Raw genomic sequence first — 20,809 nt, 5'->3', positions numbered from 1 at the left:
TCCCTGTGCCAGAAGCAGCAAGGCAAGCCTTTAACATAACTGAGTCTCTTCCATGTTTCACAGTGGAGATGCTCAGGTCCTTTGACGTTTGCAGTGTTTTATCAGTCAGTGGTGGCCAGTGGACTCTTTCATGCTGCAGTCTGCTGGGGCAGCAGCATGTCTGACATGAACACAAAGAGACTGGACAAGCTGGTCAAAAAGGCTGGGTCTGTGCTTGGCAGGAGTCTGGACTCACACAGGACTGTTGTGGAGAGACGCATGTAATGTAAAATGGAGGCCATCTTTGACAATACCAACCATCCTCTCCACAACATTCTGGCAGGACAGAGAAGCAGCTACAGTTGCAGCAAACGTCTCATCTCACTGCGCTGCAGAACAGAGAGGTTCAGGAGATCCTTTGCTCCCACTTGCCATCAGGGTATACAACACCTCAGTCAAAGGAAGTGGACTAATCTAATTATTATTATTATTATTATTGTTAATAATAATAATAATAATTATTATTATTATTATTAATAATAATAATAATAATATCACAATGAGCTAATGGACACATGAATTTCCCCTAGGGGATAAATAAAGTATCTATCTATCTATCTATCTATCTATCTATCTATCTATCTATCTATCTATCTATCTATCTATCTATCTATCTATCTATCTATCTATCTATCTATCTATCTATCTATCTATCTATCTATCTATCTATCTATCTTTGTTGAAAGCTTCATTTTTATCTTGCAAACATGCATTTTAGGGAACAGTCTGTTTTTTATGTTTCTGTGGGTCTTCTTGAGTCTTCATCCATTTAGCCCACTTACATTCAGAAAGCAATGTATAGTGCAACTGGACACTTGTGTACCTTGATCTTGGAGGTCAGTTTATATTTGTTTAGATGTTTACTTGGTTCCTCTTCCACCGTTCAAACTATTCTTCTGTTCAATCTGGGGTCAATATACCTCTTGCCACTATGTCCAGAGAGGTTGACTACAATCCCATGAACCTGAATTATCCATATTGTACACTTTTCCTGTGTTTTATGTATTCGGCATGGTTCGCCTTGATAACGCTTTATGTTTGGACATTTTTTTTATTCCCTGTTTTATTTTGTAGTAGAGTTCCTTGTGTGTCCACTGTGTTTGTATTTGTCTTTGTCTTGTATTTCCCTCATTGCTGAGTGTCTGCCCACCCTGATGTGTTTATGCATTCATGTGTACCTGTGTTCAATCATCCTTACCTCCCTGGTGTGTAGGTAGTCACTGTACTCCCACTTGTCTTTGTCAGTCTGTCTGTTGTCCTATTGTTGTCAACCTGTAATCCTGCTTGTAGTTTTGCTCAGGTTTCCCTCTGAAGTTTGTTGTGCTCCAGTGTTCCCTGTGTGTTTTCGGATTTTCTGTGGTTTTGTTCCTACCTGTTTTTTTGGATTCTTATTTTGTAACCCTTAGGTGCTGATTCTGTGGATGTGCACTCTCCACAGGTTGTCCGGTAAGAACAGGAGTCCAATCACACACCCTGATGACCATGCCACTCATTTATTTATTTACTCATTACAGGTTATGATACTCATAAGTATGACTCATACTCATGAAGGTGTGTGGTTTCTATATAAAAGAGAGAAACAGAATATGTACAAAGTTAAGAATAAGCAATAATAATAATAATAAGTATAAACAATATGTCCTACATACACATTGCAAGAGTAATGTGATGATAAACAACACAAATTAATAAATAAGAATAGAGTCCTCATGATTATCAGAGAACATTGAGGTTAAAAGTATTTTGGTTCAAACTTATTCCCGAGGTGATACACACACAGCTTTAATAACATTCAATGGCGGCGCAACTGCCCTTTAATAGATGCTTTTGTGCACATACACTGCTGCCATAACATACATAAACAATCAACACTCCGATGGCACATACATAACTAATTAACTGAAATATTGTTGGGGATTATATGTATTACAAAGAATGGCAGTAAATACCAGATCACTGATAATCGACATGATATGATTGTCAAACTACTACAAGGCATTACAGGGTAAACACTTTGATGTAGCGATGTGGACCACCACAACACTGGAAACAATTGGTCAATGATAAGGACGAAGGTGCCCACAGTAACTGCCCACAGATCATCCTTTTCCTGTTGCCTTGGAGTGGATCTGAATGACTGGCAGATAGTTCCTGATGATGTGGATCCAGAATTGATCTGCCAAGGCTTGGCAGTCGCCATCTGTGACAACTGAGGACCTCTGTGTCAGGGTAGACAACCTGTGGTGCTGATTGGTCAGGCCGCCCCATCAGCAGCATACTGGGAGTGATTGGGTCTGGGTAACCCAGGGGCTTGGAGTTGATAATACTCTCTACCTCAATAAGTATTGTTGTCAAGGCCTCCTTTGCGACAGTCTGAGATCCAAGGGTGGTGTGTAAAGCAGATTTGATGGAGCGAATCTCACACTCCCAGTAACGTAGAAGTGTGGCGCATGTGTGGGGTTGAAACAGAAGTGAATTTGCTGGTTTCCAAGTTTTGTTTGTAGAGGTGGGGTAATTGAGTTGAAAGCTTCTCTGAGTTCAGAGCTGCCACCTTTGAAGTTTGTGCCTTGGTCGGATAACAGCTCAAAAGGCTTCCCTCGTCTTGCAATGAAGCATCAAAGTCCCATCAGGAAGGAGTCTGTATCCATACGGGTGAGCATATCAAGGTGTACAGCATGAGTTGTTAGACATTTGAACACTATGCCCCATCGTTTCATTGTGCGTCACCCAATGTTGACTAGGTACGGCCTGAAACAGTCCATACCCATGGAATAGTATGCTGGGCGATGAAGGCATAAGCTAGAGGGTGGAAGGTCACCCGTCCACAGTAATTGCTGATTATCAGTCCAAGTCTAAGTCATAAAAAAAAAGAGTACAAAGTAATCCAACATCAGTAGAAAAACATGGTTTAAAAGATTAAAAGCTGAAAACAAAACACTAATAAGAGTCCTTAACAGAGATTCAATAAAAAATATATCAGATTTCAGGTAAACACTCAACAAAGCCAAATCCTGCAAGGTTGGATGGTGGGTCCAGGTGGGCGGGGCTTGAGGCCTGACTGAGAGCAGTGACTGCTTTGTTGTGACATCACAAAGTTCCAGAAGTTCTGACGGCTGGTTTTAAGGCTCAGTTTCTGAATACAGGCTGTGTGCATTTCTCTGTGGACTGAGGCTTTGATACCTTCACAGTATTAATATACAACCTAGACCTGCTTTATAATCAAACAACACATGGACATCTACCTTTAGACTATATGGGACTTTAAACTTCTTCTTGTTTATCATTCATTAACTTATTTCAATATACACAAACAGCCAGTATTATCTTTGGTTATGAGGTATTCCAAGGCACATGGTACACATTCATTTTTAAAACCAAAATAAACATATGGCAATTAAAGTAATGCAACAGATCACAGTGTCTCAGTCATGCTGTGAGCAAAAAACCCATTCCAAGACCTCTTAAAGTTTTCACCTTCATCACTGATTTTAGATTGTGTTCATATGATACCATCTCTAACATAGACTCCATCCATGTTTTAAGGTCTGGAGAGGAAGGAGCTTTCCATAATGAGGGTCACTTGGGGCAGCCATGATGATTCCGACCTTTATCATTGTAAAGTCATATTTTGATATATTGGGCAATTCTGTTTGGTCCCCTAGTAAGCACAGTAGGTGATACAGGTATCATCAAGCCCACCCACCTCCCTATTTGAAAGCTTTTAATTTTAATATTTTCAGGAGGAACAGAGCATTGTTTCAATGAGGTGTAAGGGAGCAACACTTTAAGCCACATCTGTACAAGCAGTTCATTGTTCCATCGTTAATGGAAAATTGCTGCTTTATGATGTTCTTAGGGACACCTGTGCTTTTCCTACTATGACCATTTAAATTGTCTACAGTGAAAAAGCCATATGAACTACAATAAGATTTACAAAACTAGACTTTGTCCCATCGGCACAGTAGTGCACGGTCGCTTCACAGCAAGAAGGTTCTGGGTTCGAACCCCGGGACTGGGGCCTTTCTGTGTGGAGTTTGCATGTTCTCCCTGTAATATGCATGTCCTAAGACACGGTTAATTAATAGGTTAATTGGCAACTCTAAAGTGCGCTTAGGTGTCAATGTGTGACAAGTGGTTGTTTGTCTCTACATGTCAGCCCTGTGATAGACTGGTGACCAGGGTGTACCCTGCCCTTGCCCAATGTCAGTTGGGATTGGCTCCAGCCCCTCCATGACCCTACAAAGCTAAGCAGTATAGATAATGGATGGATGGATGGATGGATGGACTTTGTCCCAAATGTAATGGATGTAAAACTGCATGCTGAAATACTTCAGTCAAAACAACAGGTCAAACACAAATTCAGCATATAGAAAGAGTAACTGTAAGGCATTAGCCCGTTGTCTCTATAGTACTCCCTGCCCAAACAAAAAGTTACTTATTCATGGTGGGTATGACATACTAATACCTGAGTCAACAAAACGTGAAGTGTCTCTGTGTTTGCCAGATGTGAGCCTCTAGACTGTCCAGTCACGTTGTGTTAAATCAATATGTGAGACAGACAAATAGTAATTTAGACAAAACACACTGATGATGGTGTTGTTGCCACAGAAAAACATTTGTTTCATATTTCAAATGTATCCAATTTCCTACACTTCTGTTCAGAGGAGAGTGAGCAGCACTGAGGGTGAAAAATGTTGGTCAAACTTAAACAACATCTGGGTCAGTCAAGCTCTTTTTTTTTAACCATGGGGTCCCTGTGCTCAGCATCAGTTCATTTTACCCTTTCTGACTGAAATGAAGGTCAACAGAAGTCTGCTGTGAGTAATAACATGGAGGGGAAAAAGGCAATAAAAACTAAAAGGCATGGCTGTAAAGAAAAACTAAATAGAAATGGATTTTATTATTATATCATAAAAGCATAACTTATATCAGTCATTGCAACAGAGAAAGATATTTTTAGGAGGATAAATTCATTCTGAGTTTCTTCTTAGTAGGATTTGATCATTTAAAGTCTTAACAATCAGATAAAATAACACCAACTTTATCCTTTAATAGAGATTGATTCTTGTGGCCAATCCTTTTTGTGGACCCTTTTTTGTTGTCCTTTGTACCATGATAACAGATACAACAACATGTCTGAGAATACCAGAGCCAGCCAGTATGAGCAGATGACTGGTTTCAGCTGTTGTTAGAGGATGTTCAGGTTGCTTGTGTGGGCCCAAAGTTTGACCCCGGGGTTCATCCAAAACTGCAAAGTCATTGCCTGGTAGTCCATCAAGGGGAGACCTCTCACTTTCAACATAAATATCAAAGCTGTCAGAAAGCTGAGTTAGAGGAAAACAACCATTTACATTATCAGTGCACTTATACAGTAATGTAATAAAGTGGTGATATTATTTAATACAATTCTCATTTAAGAGGTGAAAGTCTCTGGAATGTTGAACAACAAATGTTCATCATCCTCACATCTTTATGTTAGCATGTTAACATTTGCTAATTAGCACAAAACACAATATGCAGCTAGGGCTGATGGGAATGTCATTAATTCTGCTGATATAGAGAGCCACATGAATGAGCTTAGACTTGGAAATTAATTAGCAGTTTAGCACTTCCTGTTCCCTCAACCTGAAGGCGGTTTTTTGAATAGGATTTTGGTTAGATGACTGAAATATGGTCTGTGGTTAAAACAAGCTCAAGACATTTTCATGTTTTATTCTACAACATAAAATAAGTCAGTAAATACCCCAGTCCTGATTTCTTTAAGCTTTTACATGTCTTTAAAAAAGGGTAGTTGCTAAATGAGACTACAGAGGTTGTCTGGGAGAAAATCAAACTACAAGCTGGAAGTTTTGTGATGGTGCTGTTGAAGTCATGTGACCGTGGTGTAGTTGGTTTGTAGCCTAACATTAGCTTTTTACCTTTAGCAATTGTATTTAAGTTCCAAACGTCATGAAAGTGGTGTTCACTTCTGTAGATTAGCTTGCTGAACAAAACATGTCAGCAGCACACTTTTTTGTCACAGATCTACAATATGCAATATATGCAGTAATCCAGAAGCCAAGTGAAAAATCCCATTGGCTTTTTGTGGAGAGAACCAGGGTTATACTAACTTCCGGGTGTGGCCTACATAGATACGTCATCTCTGCAGCAGTGTATTTCGCCATTGACAAACATTTTGGACAGTTATCAGATGTTGGTGCTGGGAAAAAATGCAAGAGGATCTCCAAAGTTCTCACAATTCATCTTCAGGGCAACATGAATGTCCATCCAGTAGTTGTCTATGCATTTCACTCTGAACCAAAAATATCCACCTGCTGGTGGTGCTAGAGGAAAAGTCAGGAGATCACAAAAAACCATTGAGATTCATTGTATGGGAGCCATGAATGGCTTTAACAAATTTCATGGTAATCGGTCCAATATTTAATCAAAAAGCAAATATGTCGACATAAAGGTGGCATGAATGGAGAGGTCAGTGTATGATCAGTAGTCAGTAGGACTGGCAAAAACCCTTAAGAGCAAATAATCTACCATTTACCATCTACAGTGGATTAAAATCAATTAATTGGTCGAGGCCCCATTGTGTTGCCAACTCTGGCATCCTTTAGTGGAAGCACCAGTAGTGGTTAGCAACCCTAACCTAAGGCTTTAAAAACAAAACAGAAAACATGCAGTGTTACATCAGTCATCCACTGCTCTTCAGCCTCATGGTGGGAACATGCAACATCACATGTATCTGATGCAATACTGATACGAGGAAAAACTCAGTAAACAGTCACAGCTAGTACACCTGTGATTAAACAAATAAATAAATGTGTCCCTGATGAATTCTATTAAAAAACTCTCTCATACACCTGCTGGACTGTCGGGATCCTGCTGTGACACAGCTCAAAAAAATCTGTGCATCACAAACCCAGTCACTGATAACATGATGTTCAATTCAAGCATGATGTTTTGATTTCTGTCTTGGTGATATATAAGTTTCATTGTGGAAAATACTGTGAATTTCATCATGTAAATGATCATTTAGGTGTTTTTTTTCTCTTAGAAGGAATTATATAAGAACTCAGTACACACAGTTTGCCCCACACTTTGCACTTTGCACCTTGCCATTTATCCAGTACTGTATCGCTTTGCCAAGAGCCTGGGCCACTTTGTTCTGTCATTGTTGGTGATGGCACCTGTGCACAAACAAAATACGTGCTACAGGAACAGCATGAACAAATCCACTGAAAGGAAGATGAATGAATAAAAGCAAACAATACTTGTAGGAGCTAGACTGTGTGTGGGTTACAAAACATTGTACTGTGGATAGGTAGTTTGATGGACTTGTGACAGTATGTGACATAAACACGTGCACTCATGTGGAAAAGAGTTGTGTTACTCCACTGAAACCGTATGGGTCCCAACAAAGTGTAAGGTTTTGGATCCGGTTAGGGCCAATTTGTTACATGAAGCTTTGGGCTAGAGTTGGGTTTCAGTTTCTCTCTCTTTCTTTGGTTGTGTCTATTGTCTATGTGTGTCCCAACAGAAGCCTAATGTGTAGCCTGTCAAACTAATGGTCAGTAATGGACAAAATAAAGCAAAAACATAGCTCAGCTCTTTCATCGGGTTTGGGTTTTGCTTAATAAGCTGAAAAGCAGTTTTTTACTGCCCTCTCTGGTTGAGACTTTCAAGACTGTTTCATGTTGTGCAGCTGTAACCACAGCAACAGTTGTGTAATGAAATATGCTGCAGGCGGTGGTGAGACAGATTCTAAAAGTCCATTTTAAATCTTATTTTTTTAAAAAGTAAAATTAGAATCACAAAGGTTGTTTCCTCCACCAACCAGCCGAGCTGCAGGAAATATGGTCACAGTCTCTCCTTCCTGAGTTACAGTGTTGAATAATGGCCAGAAGTGTTGTTACAGAACATTATGTCACAGTGAAGTTGACCTTTGACCTTTTGGATATAAAATGTCATCACTTCATTTTATCCTTATAGACATTTGAGTTAAATTGTGTCATAATTAGTGAATGAATTGGCCACAAACGTGTTTTATGAGGTCACAGTGACCTTTGACCTTTGACCACTGGAGTCCTAGTGAATTTTTGTGCCAAATTTGAAGAAGTTCTGTTAAGGCATTACTGAGATAGCTTGAGGCATAAAAAACAAATATAAAAAAGATCCAGTCTTTGGAAAAAATATATCTGCTTTCTCATTGTGAAATTTAATTGGAAGTTTAATTCCAAAGTCACTGTTTGATTGATGCCTGTTGGCAAAAAAAAAAAACTGTATTTGCATGTTTTTTATTTTAACTGCAAAAATATTGGTATATAGTAAAAACTGTAAACAGTTAGTATGTAGAATGGAATTGGGCCATTTCATGGTCTTTCAGAACTAGTTTTTAAGACATTCTGTCTAACAATGTTGTACATTAAAGTGCTATAGTTGTTCTCAGTGGCCACACTTGAAGGCAGAGTGAAAAGAGAGGGAGACAATTATATTTAAAAATGGGGATATGGTGCACATTGTCAGACTGTCTCATTCATAGTGTTGCACTCATGCAAACTAATAAAACTGACATTTGTGCCAAATTTGAAGGGATTCCCATGGAGTTCTGGAGATATTGCGTTCATTAGGCCAAAATCATGTTTTTTGAAGTCACCACACCCTTGACCTTTGACCCCCAAAATCTAATCAGTTCATCCTTGAGTCCAAGTGAACATTTGTGCCAAATTTAAAGAAGTTCTTTCAAGGCGTTATGGAGATATTGTGTTCACAATGCCGAAACTGCATTTTGTGAGGTCACCGTGACCTTGACCATAGAACTTTGACCTTTAGCCACCAAATTCTAATCAGCTTGTCCTTGAGTCTAGATGAATGTTTCTACCAAATTTGAAGAAATTCCCTCAAGGCATTACGGAGAGATTGTATTCACGAGGCCAAAACCAAATTTGAAGAAGTTTTGTCAAGGTGTTTCTGAGATATCATGCCCATGACAATGCGACGGACGACAACCTCCGGCTCTCACTGTCGCTGGGGCAGGGGAATAAAAAGAGAGAGTCTGTCTCACAGCTGGCTAATCTTAGTGTGAAGTGGGTGTGAATGTTGGGATTGTCAGTTTGCCGAAAGTTACAGAAATGGTCGGACACATCAGGTCAGTGTTGATTATATTCTCAGATTTCAAAATCACCACCAAAGATGTGAACAAAAATATATACACTGAAACCGACAATATAAACCTTCATGTAGACCAGGCATCCAGACGTACTCCGGGCTAACATTATGCGAGGTTACCGTCAATAACTGTGAATTTCAACTTCAGAATGCAGAACCTTGGTGAAATACATGGTTCAGTATTTCATAATCAGATCAGAATGTGTGGTTCATTAACTTACTATCACAGAACATTTGTAATGAATGTGAAACTACTAGTCTCAAATTCACTTGAAGTTCCGTTAATTGTAAATCTCAGTTCAGTCACTGACTAAGAAATGTATAAGCTTAATCACTCTCCAGACCTCCACTTGCAAGTGTAAAAAACACAATATTCTTTGATGACTGAAGAGCCACATGCAAAGTTTCATGTCCAGGTGAAGTCCATTGTGACACTAGTACCAGTCACATACTTTACTTGTTCTGTGTTGAACTTTATGTCCAGGATGCATCATTCAAGGGCATATTTCATAATCAATCCTCAGGTCAAAAGCCAGTAACCAGTGTCCTCATTTTACCTCAAACACAGAGGCTGGTTCTATCTACTATTCCCTCCAATAACACTGTGTAAACACACATAAGCAAACAGGGGGGGTACTCTTGACCTCAGAGCTGACCCTTCGTGATTTGCTGCTCACGTCCATACCAGTTTGTTTTTTTTAACCATCTTTGCACACACCACACAATTGACCATCATGAGGACAGCTGGTGCTGAGTCGTGCCACTTTGGAGCTCTCCTTACAGAGCTAAACGTCCACTGAGCTGATTGACTAACTCAGGAGAAAAGCACATAACTGGCCAAAGAAAGCAGACGTGACTCCCAGTGGGCGGTCCATGGAGAATAGGTCTGACTGAGTGCGATTATATGCGCACTAGTATAACAGCTTATCCCCGTTTCAGAAACCTGGATGTACAACCTGGAGTACTCTGCTAGAAACAGGATACTGTGACATTTAAACACCATATCCAGACTTTAATCAAAAACAGGAAAAGGCTCAAAACCAGAACACTAATGCACATGTAAACACACTCACTAACATCAGCTGACAAGGTAACAGGCAAGTGGACACAGGCTAGTTCATCCTTGTGCCTTATACACTATTTGTTTTTAATCAATCTCTGAGCTCATAGAGCAGCTGAACTGATTTTGGTGCTGTGAAGAAGCACTGTGCACAAGTGGTTCTAACTTGGATCCTCTTAAGAAAAAACACTGTGAGAAAGACCGACTCATAAAAACAGATTTGTTCTAAAGTTGATGAATGAAGAGTGATTTCATACTTACATACTAGAATTGTCTCTCTTGTTCTGGGGTGGTCCACACCTGTCATACAAGTCATTTACAGACAGTCTGCCTTTCTCCACATGGCAGAAAACACTCATTTGACCTGAAATCATCACGCCCTTAACACTTGAATGAATTTTGAATAATACTGAAATTTACTAAAATGACAAATATGACTAATGCAAACTTTTTACACAGCAAGTTCAGAACGGTGCCTTCAGATCACACATCATTAGCAGCTGTATTACTAATGTTTTCTAATTGTTTCTGGTGTTCTGGAGTGGTGCTTTGAGCTAAACACTAACACCAGGATGCTAACATGCTCACAGTGACATGCTAACATGTAGGTGTTTAGCAGGTATAATGTTTTCCATATTCACCATTTTAGCATGTTTGCATGCTGAAATTTAGCCCGTGACGATGTAGATGAAAAATTAAGGGATCACAAGAGTTATTTGAATTTTTACTAAGTGGGGATTCAGAACAAAAACAACTCTTGAAAGTTATCGCAGCTACAGTTGTTTTATGAATGTGATTGGCTGACACAGCATCTTGCTGGATGATGTCACATTGTGTTGCAGGTTGAAACAGGTTCAGCTTTGTAGCCAGCACACTGTGTGTTTGCATCCCCTCCATGCTACTGGGCTGGCCACATTCAAATATATGAGAGAGTGATATGAACGACAAGATTTCATTGCAGCCCATCCAATAGTTGTCAAGACAGTCAAAAGCACAAATGTGAACCTCATGGTAGTGGTAGAGGAAAAGTCCAGCAATGACCAAAGTCAACTGGATCATCATCTGGGGACCATGACTGTCTTTAAAAAATTTTGTGCCAATACATTGAGTAGATGTTGAGATATCTCACTGGATAAGTGAGAACCTTTGCCTGCTGATGGTGCCAGGAATAGTCAATAGGATTCATCCTCTGGTGACCATGAGTGTACATCCAACAGAGATATTTCAGCCTAGCCCAAAGTGCTGGACTGAACGACTGATAAAAAAAAACATCACAAAGATCTGTTAAGAACCCCACTGGGTTATTTAGATTTGTCAACAAATCCACACTGAGAAACCATTTTCTGTAGTTAAAGAACAGTCAAACACTCAAGATGCCTTCTATAATAACACATATGATATTCAGCACTGTTCAAACATTTACACCAACTAGTTTCTATTCATTGTGCATTTACAGCACCTAAAGGCGGAGGTGAAAGCCCCAAGGTTCTCAAGTTATGTACAGTATGTCCTTTAAAACATATTCAATAGTCTTTTAAATTGTAAAGTGATTTTTTTAGCAGGTTTTTGGCTACAATAATCTTCACAACAAGCTAAAAGTCATATATACATATCATATATTGACATATTATTATTGAGCAGATAGCTTACAGCGGTTTCATCTGAACTCCCTGCTGTAGCTGGATATGAGGTTGATTGTTGTTGTCAGCAACTTTGTCTGTATTATAACCTGGAGTCAGATGAATAGGAGTGTAACATTCCCTTCAGACTCGGCGTCAGCTCCTAAAACCTGAATCTAGCAACACTAACTGATAGACTGAAAAATCAGACAATATTAGCTTATTGTAGATATATTAGTATCTGTGTAGATGTCGGCCAATAAATAACAAGAAATTGCATTTTACTTTGTAAAATGTCCAATTTCCTTCGAGCCTTGATCGTACAATTCTTTAAAAAGAGAATTTAAGAGATCTTTATGAGATTGTTCATGTTAAAACAGTGTACTCTTGGCAACATATTTTTATGTGATTTTTTAAAATCCCAAATATCAGTATTGGTCTCAAGCCTCCACTATCACTCAGGCTATAGTCCATATGTTCAAACGTTCATATATGATTCAGGCTCCTAGCGAACTCATATTGTAGTCTTTACATAGATACATAGTCTTTTCTTTTTAATACCAGGCTTGTACTCTGGGTCGCAATTAAGAAGTGATTCCTCACTGTCATTGCTTGAAGAATAACTGGAGTAAAGATTGTTCACATCAAAAGAAGAATCTGAATCTTCTTCCTCCTCCTTCCTTCTCTCTTCATTGCTGCCTTGTAACACAGGCTCTACATGTCTGGCTGAGGATCTCCCTTCGGTCACCCGGCAACACTCCTGAGCACTCAGCCTGGTAAGACTCACATAGGGCTGTAGCAGTGTGGACTGCAGCAGAACAGCCTGACTCAGCGCTGATAACCTCAGCTGGGCTCGGCGGACTCTGCAGGTGTCAGACCTGACAGCCAGACAGTCTGAGCTGGAGGTAGAGGAGACGACAGTGGAGAATGGTAGCATCTTTGATTGACAAGGGCTGGTGTTGTTTGTCTGGGGTTTGATGGAGTTCTGAGGGACAACCTGTGGAGATGATATTGTAGACAAAGTGATTTGATTAGCAGTAAAGACCGAGGTAGTTGGGGCCTTTTCATACGGTTCAGCCAAAGGGTTTTGACTGAATCCATCCAGAGTCTGTGATTGTCCGGTGGTAGTGCAAGCCCTTCTGCGCTTTCTTGAAAGTCTGGAGAAAGACTGTTGAGTTTGTGTTTGGCTGGTAAAAGTAGCTGCATCATGGGATACTGAGCCTGTTTGCAATTTGGACATGGTGTTTGGGGGATTTGTTGGGGCCACACTTTCTAATTGATCAAATGTAGAGTCTTTGTTCCTTGAGGTATGGCAATGAGGAGAGGTTAGTACCTGAGAACTGGAAGCAGAAGCTGTCTGCGTGTGATTAGACATGATGAAGTGATTTAGAGATGCTTGATGGGGTTTAAAGGTAGGGCAGCTGTGTCCGGCAGAGGCAATGTCTATCAGTCGGACCACCGGGGACAACAGAGCAGACAGAGGAGTGTCTCTGGAGGAGGGCAGAGGTGGAGCTTCAGTTTGAGAGTTATCACTTGCTGCTCCAGAGCGCTGCCCATCTTTGGGATTTGCCGGTTTAGACACCTCGGCTGCTATCTGAGCATGGGTGGTGGTCTGGGAAGGTGGATGCTGTTGGGCAGGGGGACAGGGGATGAGGTCAGAGGGGGTGAGGTCCTGTGATGAAGAGGTGGATGAGGATGACTGGAACAGTGGTGGAGAAGAAGAAACATTGGCCTGAAGCAGCAACAGCTCTTCTGAACACTCGTCAGGACACCCCTGCAGGATGCTCTTCACCCATCGCTGGTGTTTGGAACAGAAATGAGGAGAGGAAGAAGCCTCCCGAACACATTCCCTGCTTCTCTGACTGCTTTCCCGCCTTACTTTGTCACTGCCCTCTTCCTCCACCCTCTTGATTACCTCACCATCTTCCTTTCTTTGCTGATGTCTACTAACATCTAAATGACTGTCACTCTCCCACAAAAGGGGGCTATCCTTGGACACTTCATGGGCAGCCCCCTCTCCTCCCTTAAAAACCTCTAGGGGAGTTTTGTCTTCCACTGACTTGAGAAGGACGTTTGTGGAGCTGCCATATGACACAGACTTTGAGAGTTGAGAGCTTTCCATTTCATTGTCTCCATGTTCTGATGACTGAGAAACCCCGGCTGGACGACAGGAAGCAACATCTAGAAGAATGGAGAGGCAGTTCATTTTGATTAACAAATGTGCAGTTAGCATTAGGATAAGAAATGTATTACAACCATCCTCTCCACAACATTGTGGCAGGACAGAGAAGCAGCTACAGTACAGCTGCAGTAAACGTCTCATCTCACTGCTCTGCAGAACAGAGAGGTTCAGAATATCTTTGTTCCCACTGCCATCAGGCTATACAACACCTCAGCCAAAGGAAGTGGACCAATCTAATTATTATTGTTTATTTATTATTATCATCAACAATGAGCTAATGGACACATGAATTTCTCCTAGGGGGTAAATAAAGTATCTATCTATCTATCTATCTATCTATCTTTATGCAGATACACTCACACACGAAGACACAATAACACACTTCATATGCACAAAAATGTTTTATTGTCTTTTATCTATTTTATTTTCATTGTGTTTTGTCCGTGTTATTGGTTTTATTTTATTACCTTTTTCACTTCTTTTTAACATGTACATTGGTTTAAAAGAGTTTTTCTGTTTATATTATACTGTCTTATTATCAGCTTGTCAGTCAACTGTAAAGCACTTTGAATTGCACTTACCTGTATCAAAGGTGATAAAAATGACTGACTGACTGATTGATTGACTGAATGATTTATGGACTCCCATGGTGATTTTTTTTAATTGAAGGTAAATACAAGAGTAACAATATCAGTATCGTAATGGCCTTTTCAGACATGAAATATGTAGCTAACACTGCTTCATCTATTTTTTACATATCATTACGTAAAATATTTGTTATGGCTTTATTCAGAAATGACAAGCCAGTTATGGAGGGAGTAAAATTAAAAGTAGTGTTGTTGTATTTCAGGCTATTAACGTTAAAACTGTTTAATGATTTATGCTAGTGGATATTTAGGTGCTAAGGGTGAGTTGTTGTTTAAACATCTGCCTCAGGGAAACTATTTACAACCACTGATAAAGATCACCCTATGGGCATGTGTAGGGGGGCAGCCGGAGGTAACAGAGGTAGATAATTGGTAATTTATATGTATACATTAACTGTCTTCCTTTGAGCGTGCCGAGCTTTAGGTAACACTTGAGGTCGGAGTCAGACGGGAAGGAGGAAGCCAGCAGAGCCAATCAGAAGACAACAAAACGCCCATGCACATTTCTTTGTTTGTACTTGTATAAATACACTGGATCAGGAAAAGTTAGGTTGTCAGACTGTGGACTGACCAACACTTGTTATTGGTTAGGAAAAGGCACATCTGATCCAGAATTCTGTAATTGTTCATTTCTTACTGAAAAGATTCACTAAACAATTTGAACTAAATTCTTTGGTACGGACATTCACTGGTCTTTTGAGTATTTTGAACACTGCACTCACCCCGTGGGGGTGAGAGTTTTTTTTCTCTAAACAGCAAAAGCTCCTTCAGTAGTATTAAAATTGCAACCACTATGGAAATGACAATGGATGGATACATCACGTTACTGAGGGCAAAATAAAACTTAGTAAAAAGAAAACAACTAACATAAACAAATACCATGGCAATTCAGTCTGATTATTGGGCTGGAGCTGCATCACTGATGACGTTTAATACTTCCTGTTGTATTTTGATAATGCATTCCTGAATTAATATTATAAGCGTGAGGAACATTCCAACACACACACTGCTGAGTTTCCCCAAATAAATTTTTTCGTCAATCATTTGTGTGTGTGTGTGTGTGTGTGTGTGTGTGTGTGTGTGTGTGTGTGTGTGTGTGTGTGTGTGTGTGTGTGTAGGTCTTTCTTACCGCAGTGCAGCAGTTTCCTTAGAGTTGTTGCTATGGTCGTGGAGTCAGAGGTAATTACTTCCAGCAGCAGTTTCTCCTCTTCAGTAACAGGACTTTCTTTCTTCAGGATCTAGTGAACATATTCATATAGTATATGAAAAAATTCCCATCATGGTCAGAGGTAATTCAGCTGTGGCTATTTTCTGGTTCTTCTATGGACTGAGTGAAAGGTACCCTGAGAAGTTTTTGTCCACTAATGGCGCTATGGAGCAATGTTTTGATGATTGGGACTAAATTAGTGTTCATTTTGTTGTATGTATTAAAAATGCAAAAGCACACACAGATTAACTGTCAAACACATTTGATCGTCTGATCTTGTCTAATTTGAATGGGTCCATCTACTGGTTATTAAAATGCAATGGTTAGGTTTGTAGAAGATTGGTTTTGGGCTTGTTGTGCAGTGGTTAGCTCCCTCGTACTTAGCTGTGTTGCATACATAAAGGTTCCAAATATTTTCTTTACTAATGTATTTAAATGGTAGTGTACAACCTATAATAAACACTTACTATATAACACAGTCTTGTACAACACTACCACCTGGGCAAAGTAATTGCTGCATTCTTCATCAGACAAGCTGTTATTTCTTATTTTTACATTAATTTTCTTTTAGCCTAAAATCACTTGGATGAAATCTCATTTGAAAGCACTTAAAGCTTTTGAAAGCTTAAATTTGACTAAAATGCTGATTCTTGGTCTCGACTAAAACTTACAGATATTCTCTGACATACAAGACAAACCGATATAATAACGCAGTACATAATAAACACTGCAGTGTTTATTTGTAGTACAACTGAGTGCAACACATTTATAAATCACACCAGCAGAGTCAGTACAGCTTTTTACTATATGATTGTACATCTCATCGACCAAAACCATGTTTAGGGCAGCTTTTTCCAGATGGGACCAAACTGCAAGCAGATTAAAGTGTACAATACTGGAAAACACAAACCTTATCAATGAAAGTATCTCCTGGTAACACAGTCTCCAGCTCATGTAGATAGTGCAGCAGCCTGTCCTCTACTTTCTGGGCATAATGTTCACCGTACTGCGTCTCCATCTGTTTCTGAAACACAGACAGCATGTGTCATATCATCTGGATATGTACATCACGGTTTAGACACTTTGGCTTTAATTATACATTTCAAAAGGTAGAGAGTAAATGTATCAAGGTGCAAAGGTATGAAAAAAAAATAACCTGCGTTACACACAACTTGGTGTGATCTTTTCTTTTGCAGTCAGATGGTAAATGAAACAGTCGGGGTATGGGTTTCCATAGAAACCGGTTGTTTTGGTCCACAATGTTGCTCTCCATCTGTCTGTTTACTGTTTTAACTACTGAACTTTAATACTTGCGTTCCAGAGATTTCTGGGAAACTGTTTTTGCCTAACTTCTCTCCGCCGCATATAAACAAGACTTTGTAGAGTTGTTCCTCACAGCAGTCAGAGTTTGTTAGGTCTGATTGGCCACAAGAAGAAACAACTACCATTAATCACTCCTCATTACATCCTTTTCTGGATGTTGCACGTACATGGTTACCTCTACATGTGTATGGTGCACATAGGGATTTATCTTCAAATGCAGATCTGTAGCGCCCCCTGCCAGATAGAAAAGGACTGAGAGAGAAACCCTGTGCTGTGGACTAATTCAACAGAGAGCTACATGTCTGTAATACCTTGAGACAACACTGACCATTCATTCTCTTATACTCCCAGTTCACACCAACCACAGCAGGATAAACGAAAAATAAACTGAAAATATTTTGTTGAGACAAAAATTAAGGACATACAGTGCCACTTTTCCATTGGACCTCACTGTATGTGCTTATTAAAACTTCCTCTGGCCACTGAGTTGGCAGGTTAAAGAAACATTCAGTATAATTACAGGATGTGTGAGCTGTGTGCTGAGTCCTATTTTCCTTTGTGCTTTACATAATAATATTTTGATTAAAGAATATCAATTCTTTAGGAAATGGCTCGACAAAATGATCCGATGTAGAGGTGATCAGAAATCAGAATGGTCGTTAATAGCTTTCTCTCTAAAGCCAGAAAAAGAAGATCTGACAGAATGTTTAATTAGTATTTATCATTTATCATCATATTTGTCAGAGATGTATAAATTCTGTTATAGATGTCTGAAATTTTGATTTTGTAAAATTATTCATGAGGGTTTTCTTTATTCTAAGATATTTTGTAGTATTGTATGAAAATGACTGACTTTAGTTCATTTTTGGTGTCCTGTAAGCCGAATGCAGACTGGGCCTAGTTGTATGAATGCAGCATGAGACAATACATTTGAAAAAATTATATAAAAATATAATTTGTTTATTTATACAACTGGGATAAAAATTCAGTTGTGTAAATAAAATCTACTCATCGTTTCAGTAACATTACCACGTTACTATAAGTCTATTTAAGGGAAAATGCATTTTCAACCCACTCTAGTTTGTCTACAAGGTCAGACGTGGTGTAGAGGATAATGCATCTGGACTCAGCACACCTCCACATCAGGATTTCATTTATGGACTTCTCATCTGCGTTTTACACTATAAACATAATATACATTACGCAACAGACCTGTGGAGCTAGAGGTCAATCAAACACTAGTTTCATTGATTATGAACTTGATTGTAGTTCAGTGGTAGTTCAGTAACAAGGCAATCCATCTCACCCCTTCCCCCTGCTCTTCCATCTCGTGCTTTAAGGTACCACTTGGCAAGATGAACACCTTCAATCAAAATGTCCTTCATCCCCACAGCTATTAAATCAATCAAACAAGGCACATACAGATATTCAGACCTGTTTTTCTACCTTAATATAATCTTCAAGTTTGTCCTTGTCCATAGCAAGAGCTTGTGCCAGAGCCTTAAAGTCCATATTGTTCTTCCTCATGAGGAACATCTCGTGTTGGTTCTGTGCAAGAAAACAGGACATAAAACAGAAGATCATTGTTGCAGCTATTCATTTTGGTAAGATTTTAAAATAGGCAGTAGTTAGGGACGGCAAGGTGATACCATACTAACTTGGACAATGCTGTAAATGACATGCTTGTTTGATTACCTTGTCTATAAATAAGTAAGTTAATTTAAATTAATCAGATAGATTTTTTTAGCTAAATTAAATAGATAATAATGCCCAGACAGACATCGTTAGATTTTTTCATTCATTTTCATTGTTGATATCAGTGCTTTTTTAACTGAAAACAGCAGCTTTTCACAGCTGGAAACGAGGCCGATGAGAGTGGTGAGAATGAACCAAAACAGTGAGCTTAAAGAGGCTAAAATGCTCTGTAGAGATGAGGGAAACTGCAGAACAGACCCCTTCCCCATTGAAAGTCATCTTTTTTTCCATTCTTTATATCAAAACAATGATTAGTACAACTTTAGGTAAAATTTAAGCCCCTGACTTCTACACATGTCTAAGATCAACTGAGTAAGAGCATGTTTAGCTGTTTCAAAGACTTAGAAATATGCAGAACTTTGGACAGTTTCAGTGTTGGACACTTACACATTGATCTTGGTATTGAGGTAGTTTACTTGGGAAGAACTGGGCGATTTTAAACAGAGTATCAACCATTCCTCGACCCTCCCTGAGCATCCACATAATCACCTGGACAGAGAAACAATAACCAAGAGAGAGGGGTAGATAAACAGAAAGCACATAAATACAGCCATGGAATAACTCTACTAGAACATGTCAGTAGCACCAGTTTTTCAGGCTGAAGGTTACCAGCACTCACTGCCATACCATGGTTTTAAGGCCAAACATGACCTTCATGTGTTTGATGGGAGTCACCAGTCTGGGTAGAAGTCTGTAAGTGGCTTCCAGAAAGCCCATCACTTTTTCGAAGTGCTCCATGTCCCTGTTCTTCACAATGGAATATACCTGGGCAGAGGCAACACGCAGCCTCCAGGAATCCTCAATGCTAAGAGGCTGAGAGTCCACATCTGGCCAATCAGAAGGGTCCACAACTGAGCGAAAAAAACATGAAGCACGTCACATCCTCCTCTGATTTTAATTTCATTGTATCTGTCATTTTTAGTCATCTGTTGTGTTTTGCAGTGACTCTCCAACAAGGTTCTCTATCTCATCGGAAACATTTTCTCACACACAGGTCTTTCATATTGATGTAAATCTATTCAAATTAAAGCTGAGACTCTTTCATTGTTGTTTAAGAATTAAAAATGAAAATGAATGAATTAAATGAAAACTTAAAGTGATCAACAAAGATGTTAACACTGAGCAACTTGTGGCTGCGCTAACTTATCATATCTTTGCTTACATAGGCTCCTTATACATACTTACACATATCAATGTACTGTATATATTCATACTCAATACATACACAGGCAGTACAGTAAACAAATGCATACAGTCTGTTATATCTGTCCTGCAGTTTGTTTTAACCTAGATTTCCAAGCCTGCATGCAACAATAGTTTTCTGTATGGTGACAGTTAAGCACACAAAACAAACAAACAAACAAATAACGTTGTTGCAGTGCAATGTAATAAAACGTAATTAAAGTGTTATTACCCCAACTTTCAGTACATAAAAAATAACTGAACACCGACCTTCTTGTATATCCATCATCTTGTGAACCCAGACGTACTCTATGATCCACACCGGTAACTTTGGTAAACTCAGTAAACAGTTACTGTCAGCCTGCAGCGCTCTTCCCTCCATCACACTGATACCACGACTCTCAGCTCCGCGGGTTTCTGAAGACCGGGCATCAGCCGCTGGACCTTTCAAAGTCGAGTTATGAATGGGCTCCGATCGCCCACCATGCTGGACATGTACAGACAAGTTGAAGATGTCAATTGTTCACCACCGAAGTTCTATTTACAGATCATTTTGCCTTTTGAAAAACTTGCAAAATCACTTCCGGGTCAAACTCACTGAAGACGGTTGTCATGTAAATAAAGTTTGTTTTAGGAAAT

The 20,809-nt window shown here is 39.4% G+C and overlaps 1 protein-coding gene across 1 annotated transcript; it reads right to left on the bottom strand.

Moving 5' to 3' along the window:
* Positions 1 to 10,192: 10,192 nt before the first annotated feature.
* On the bottom strand, positions 10,193 to 20,710 carry LOC130175761 (uncharacterized). Its single transcript, XM_056386300.1, has 7 exons — positions 20,441 to 20,710; positions 19,616 to 19,839; positions 19,376 to 19,477; positions 18,680 to 18,781; positions 16,821 to 16,934; positions 15,833 to 15,941; positions 10,193 to 14,055 (listed from the first exon to the last, which is right to left on the bottom strand). The coding sequence occupies exons 1-7, from the start codon at positions 20,550 to 20,552 to the stop codon at positions 12,389 to 12,391; spliced, it is 2,430 nt and encodes an 809-aa protein (XP_056242275.1). The 5' UTR covers positions 20,553 to 20,710; the 3' UTR covers positions 10,193 to 12,388.
* Positions 20,711 to 20,809: the final 99 nt, after the last annotated feature.

Source organism: Seriola aureovittata, chromosome 10 (genome assembly GCF_021018895.1).
Source record: "Seriola aureovittata isolate HTS-2021-v1 ecotype China chromosome 10, ASM2101889v1, whole genome shotgun sequence".
NCBI classification, from domain to species: Eukaryota; Metazoa; Chordata; class Actinopteri; order Carangiformes; family Carangidae; genus Seriola; species Seriola aureovittata.
Note: the sequence above shows the minus strand (reverse complement) of the source record. Positions and strands in the feature narration are given on the sequence as shown.

Bases quoted from the DNA above. Each gene is read 5' to 3' on its own strand.
- LOC130175761 (XM_056386300.1), bottom strand. From the start codon at position 20,552: ATGGAGGGAAGAGCGCTGCAGGCTGACAGTAACTGTTTACTGAGTTTA. The intron at 18,782-19,375 runs GTAAGTGTCCAA...TTTCTTGCACAG, and splicing joins CTCAATACCAAGATCAATGT to AACCAACACGAGATGTTCCT. The intron at 16,935-18,679 runs GTAGAAAAACAG...TCTGTGTTTCAG, and splicing joins AACTTGAAGATTATATTAAG to AAACAGATGGAGACGCAGTA.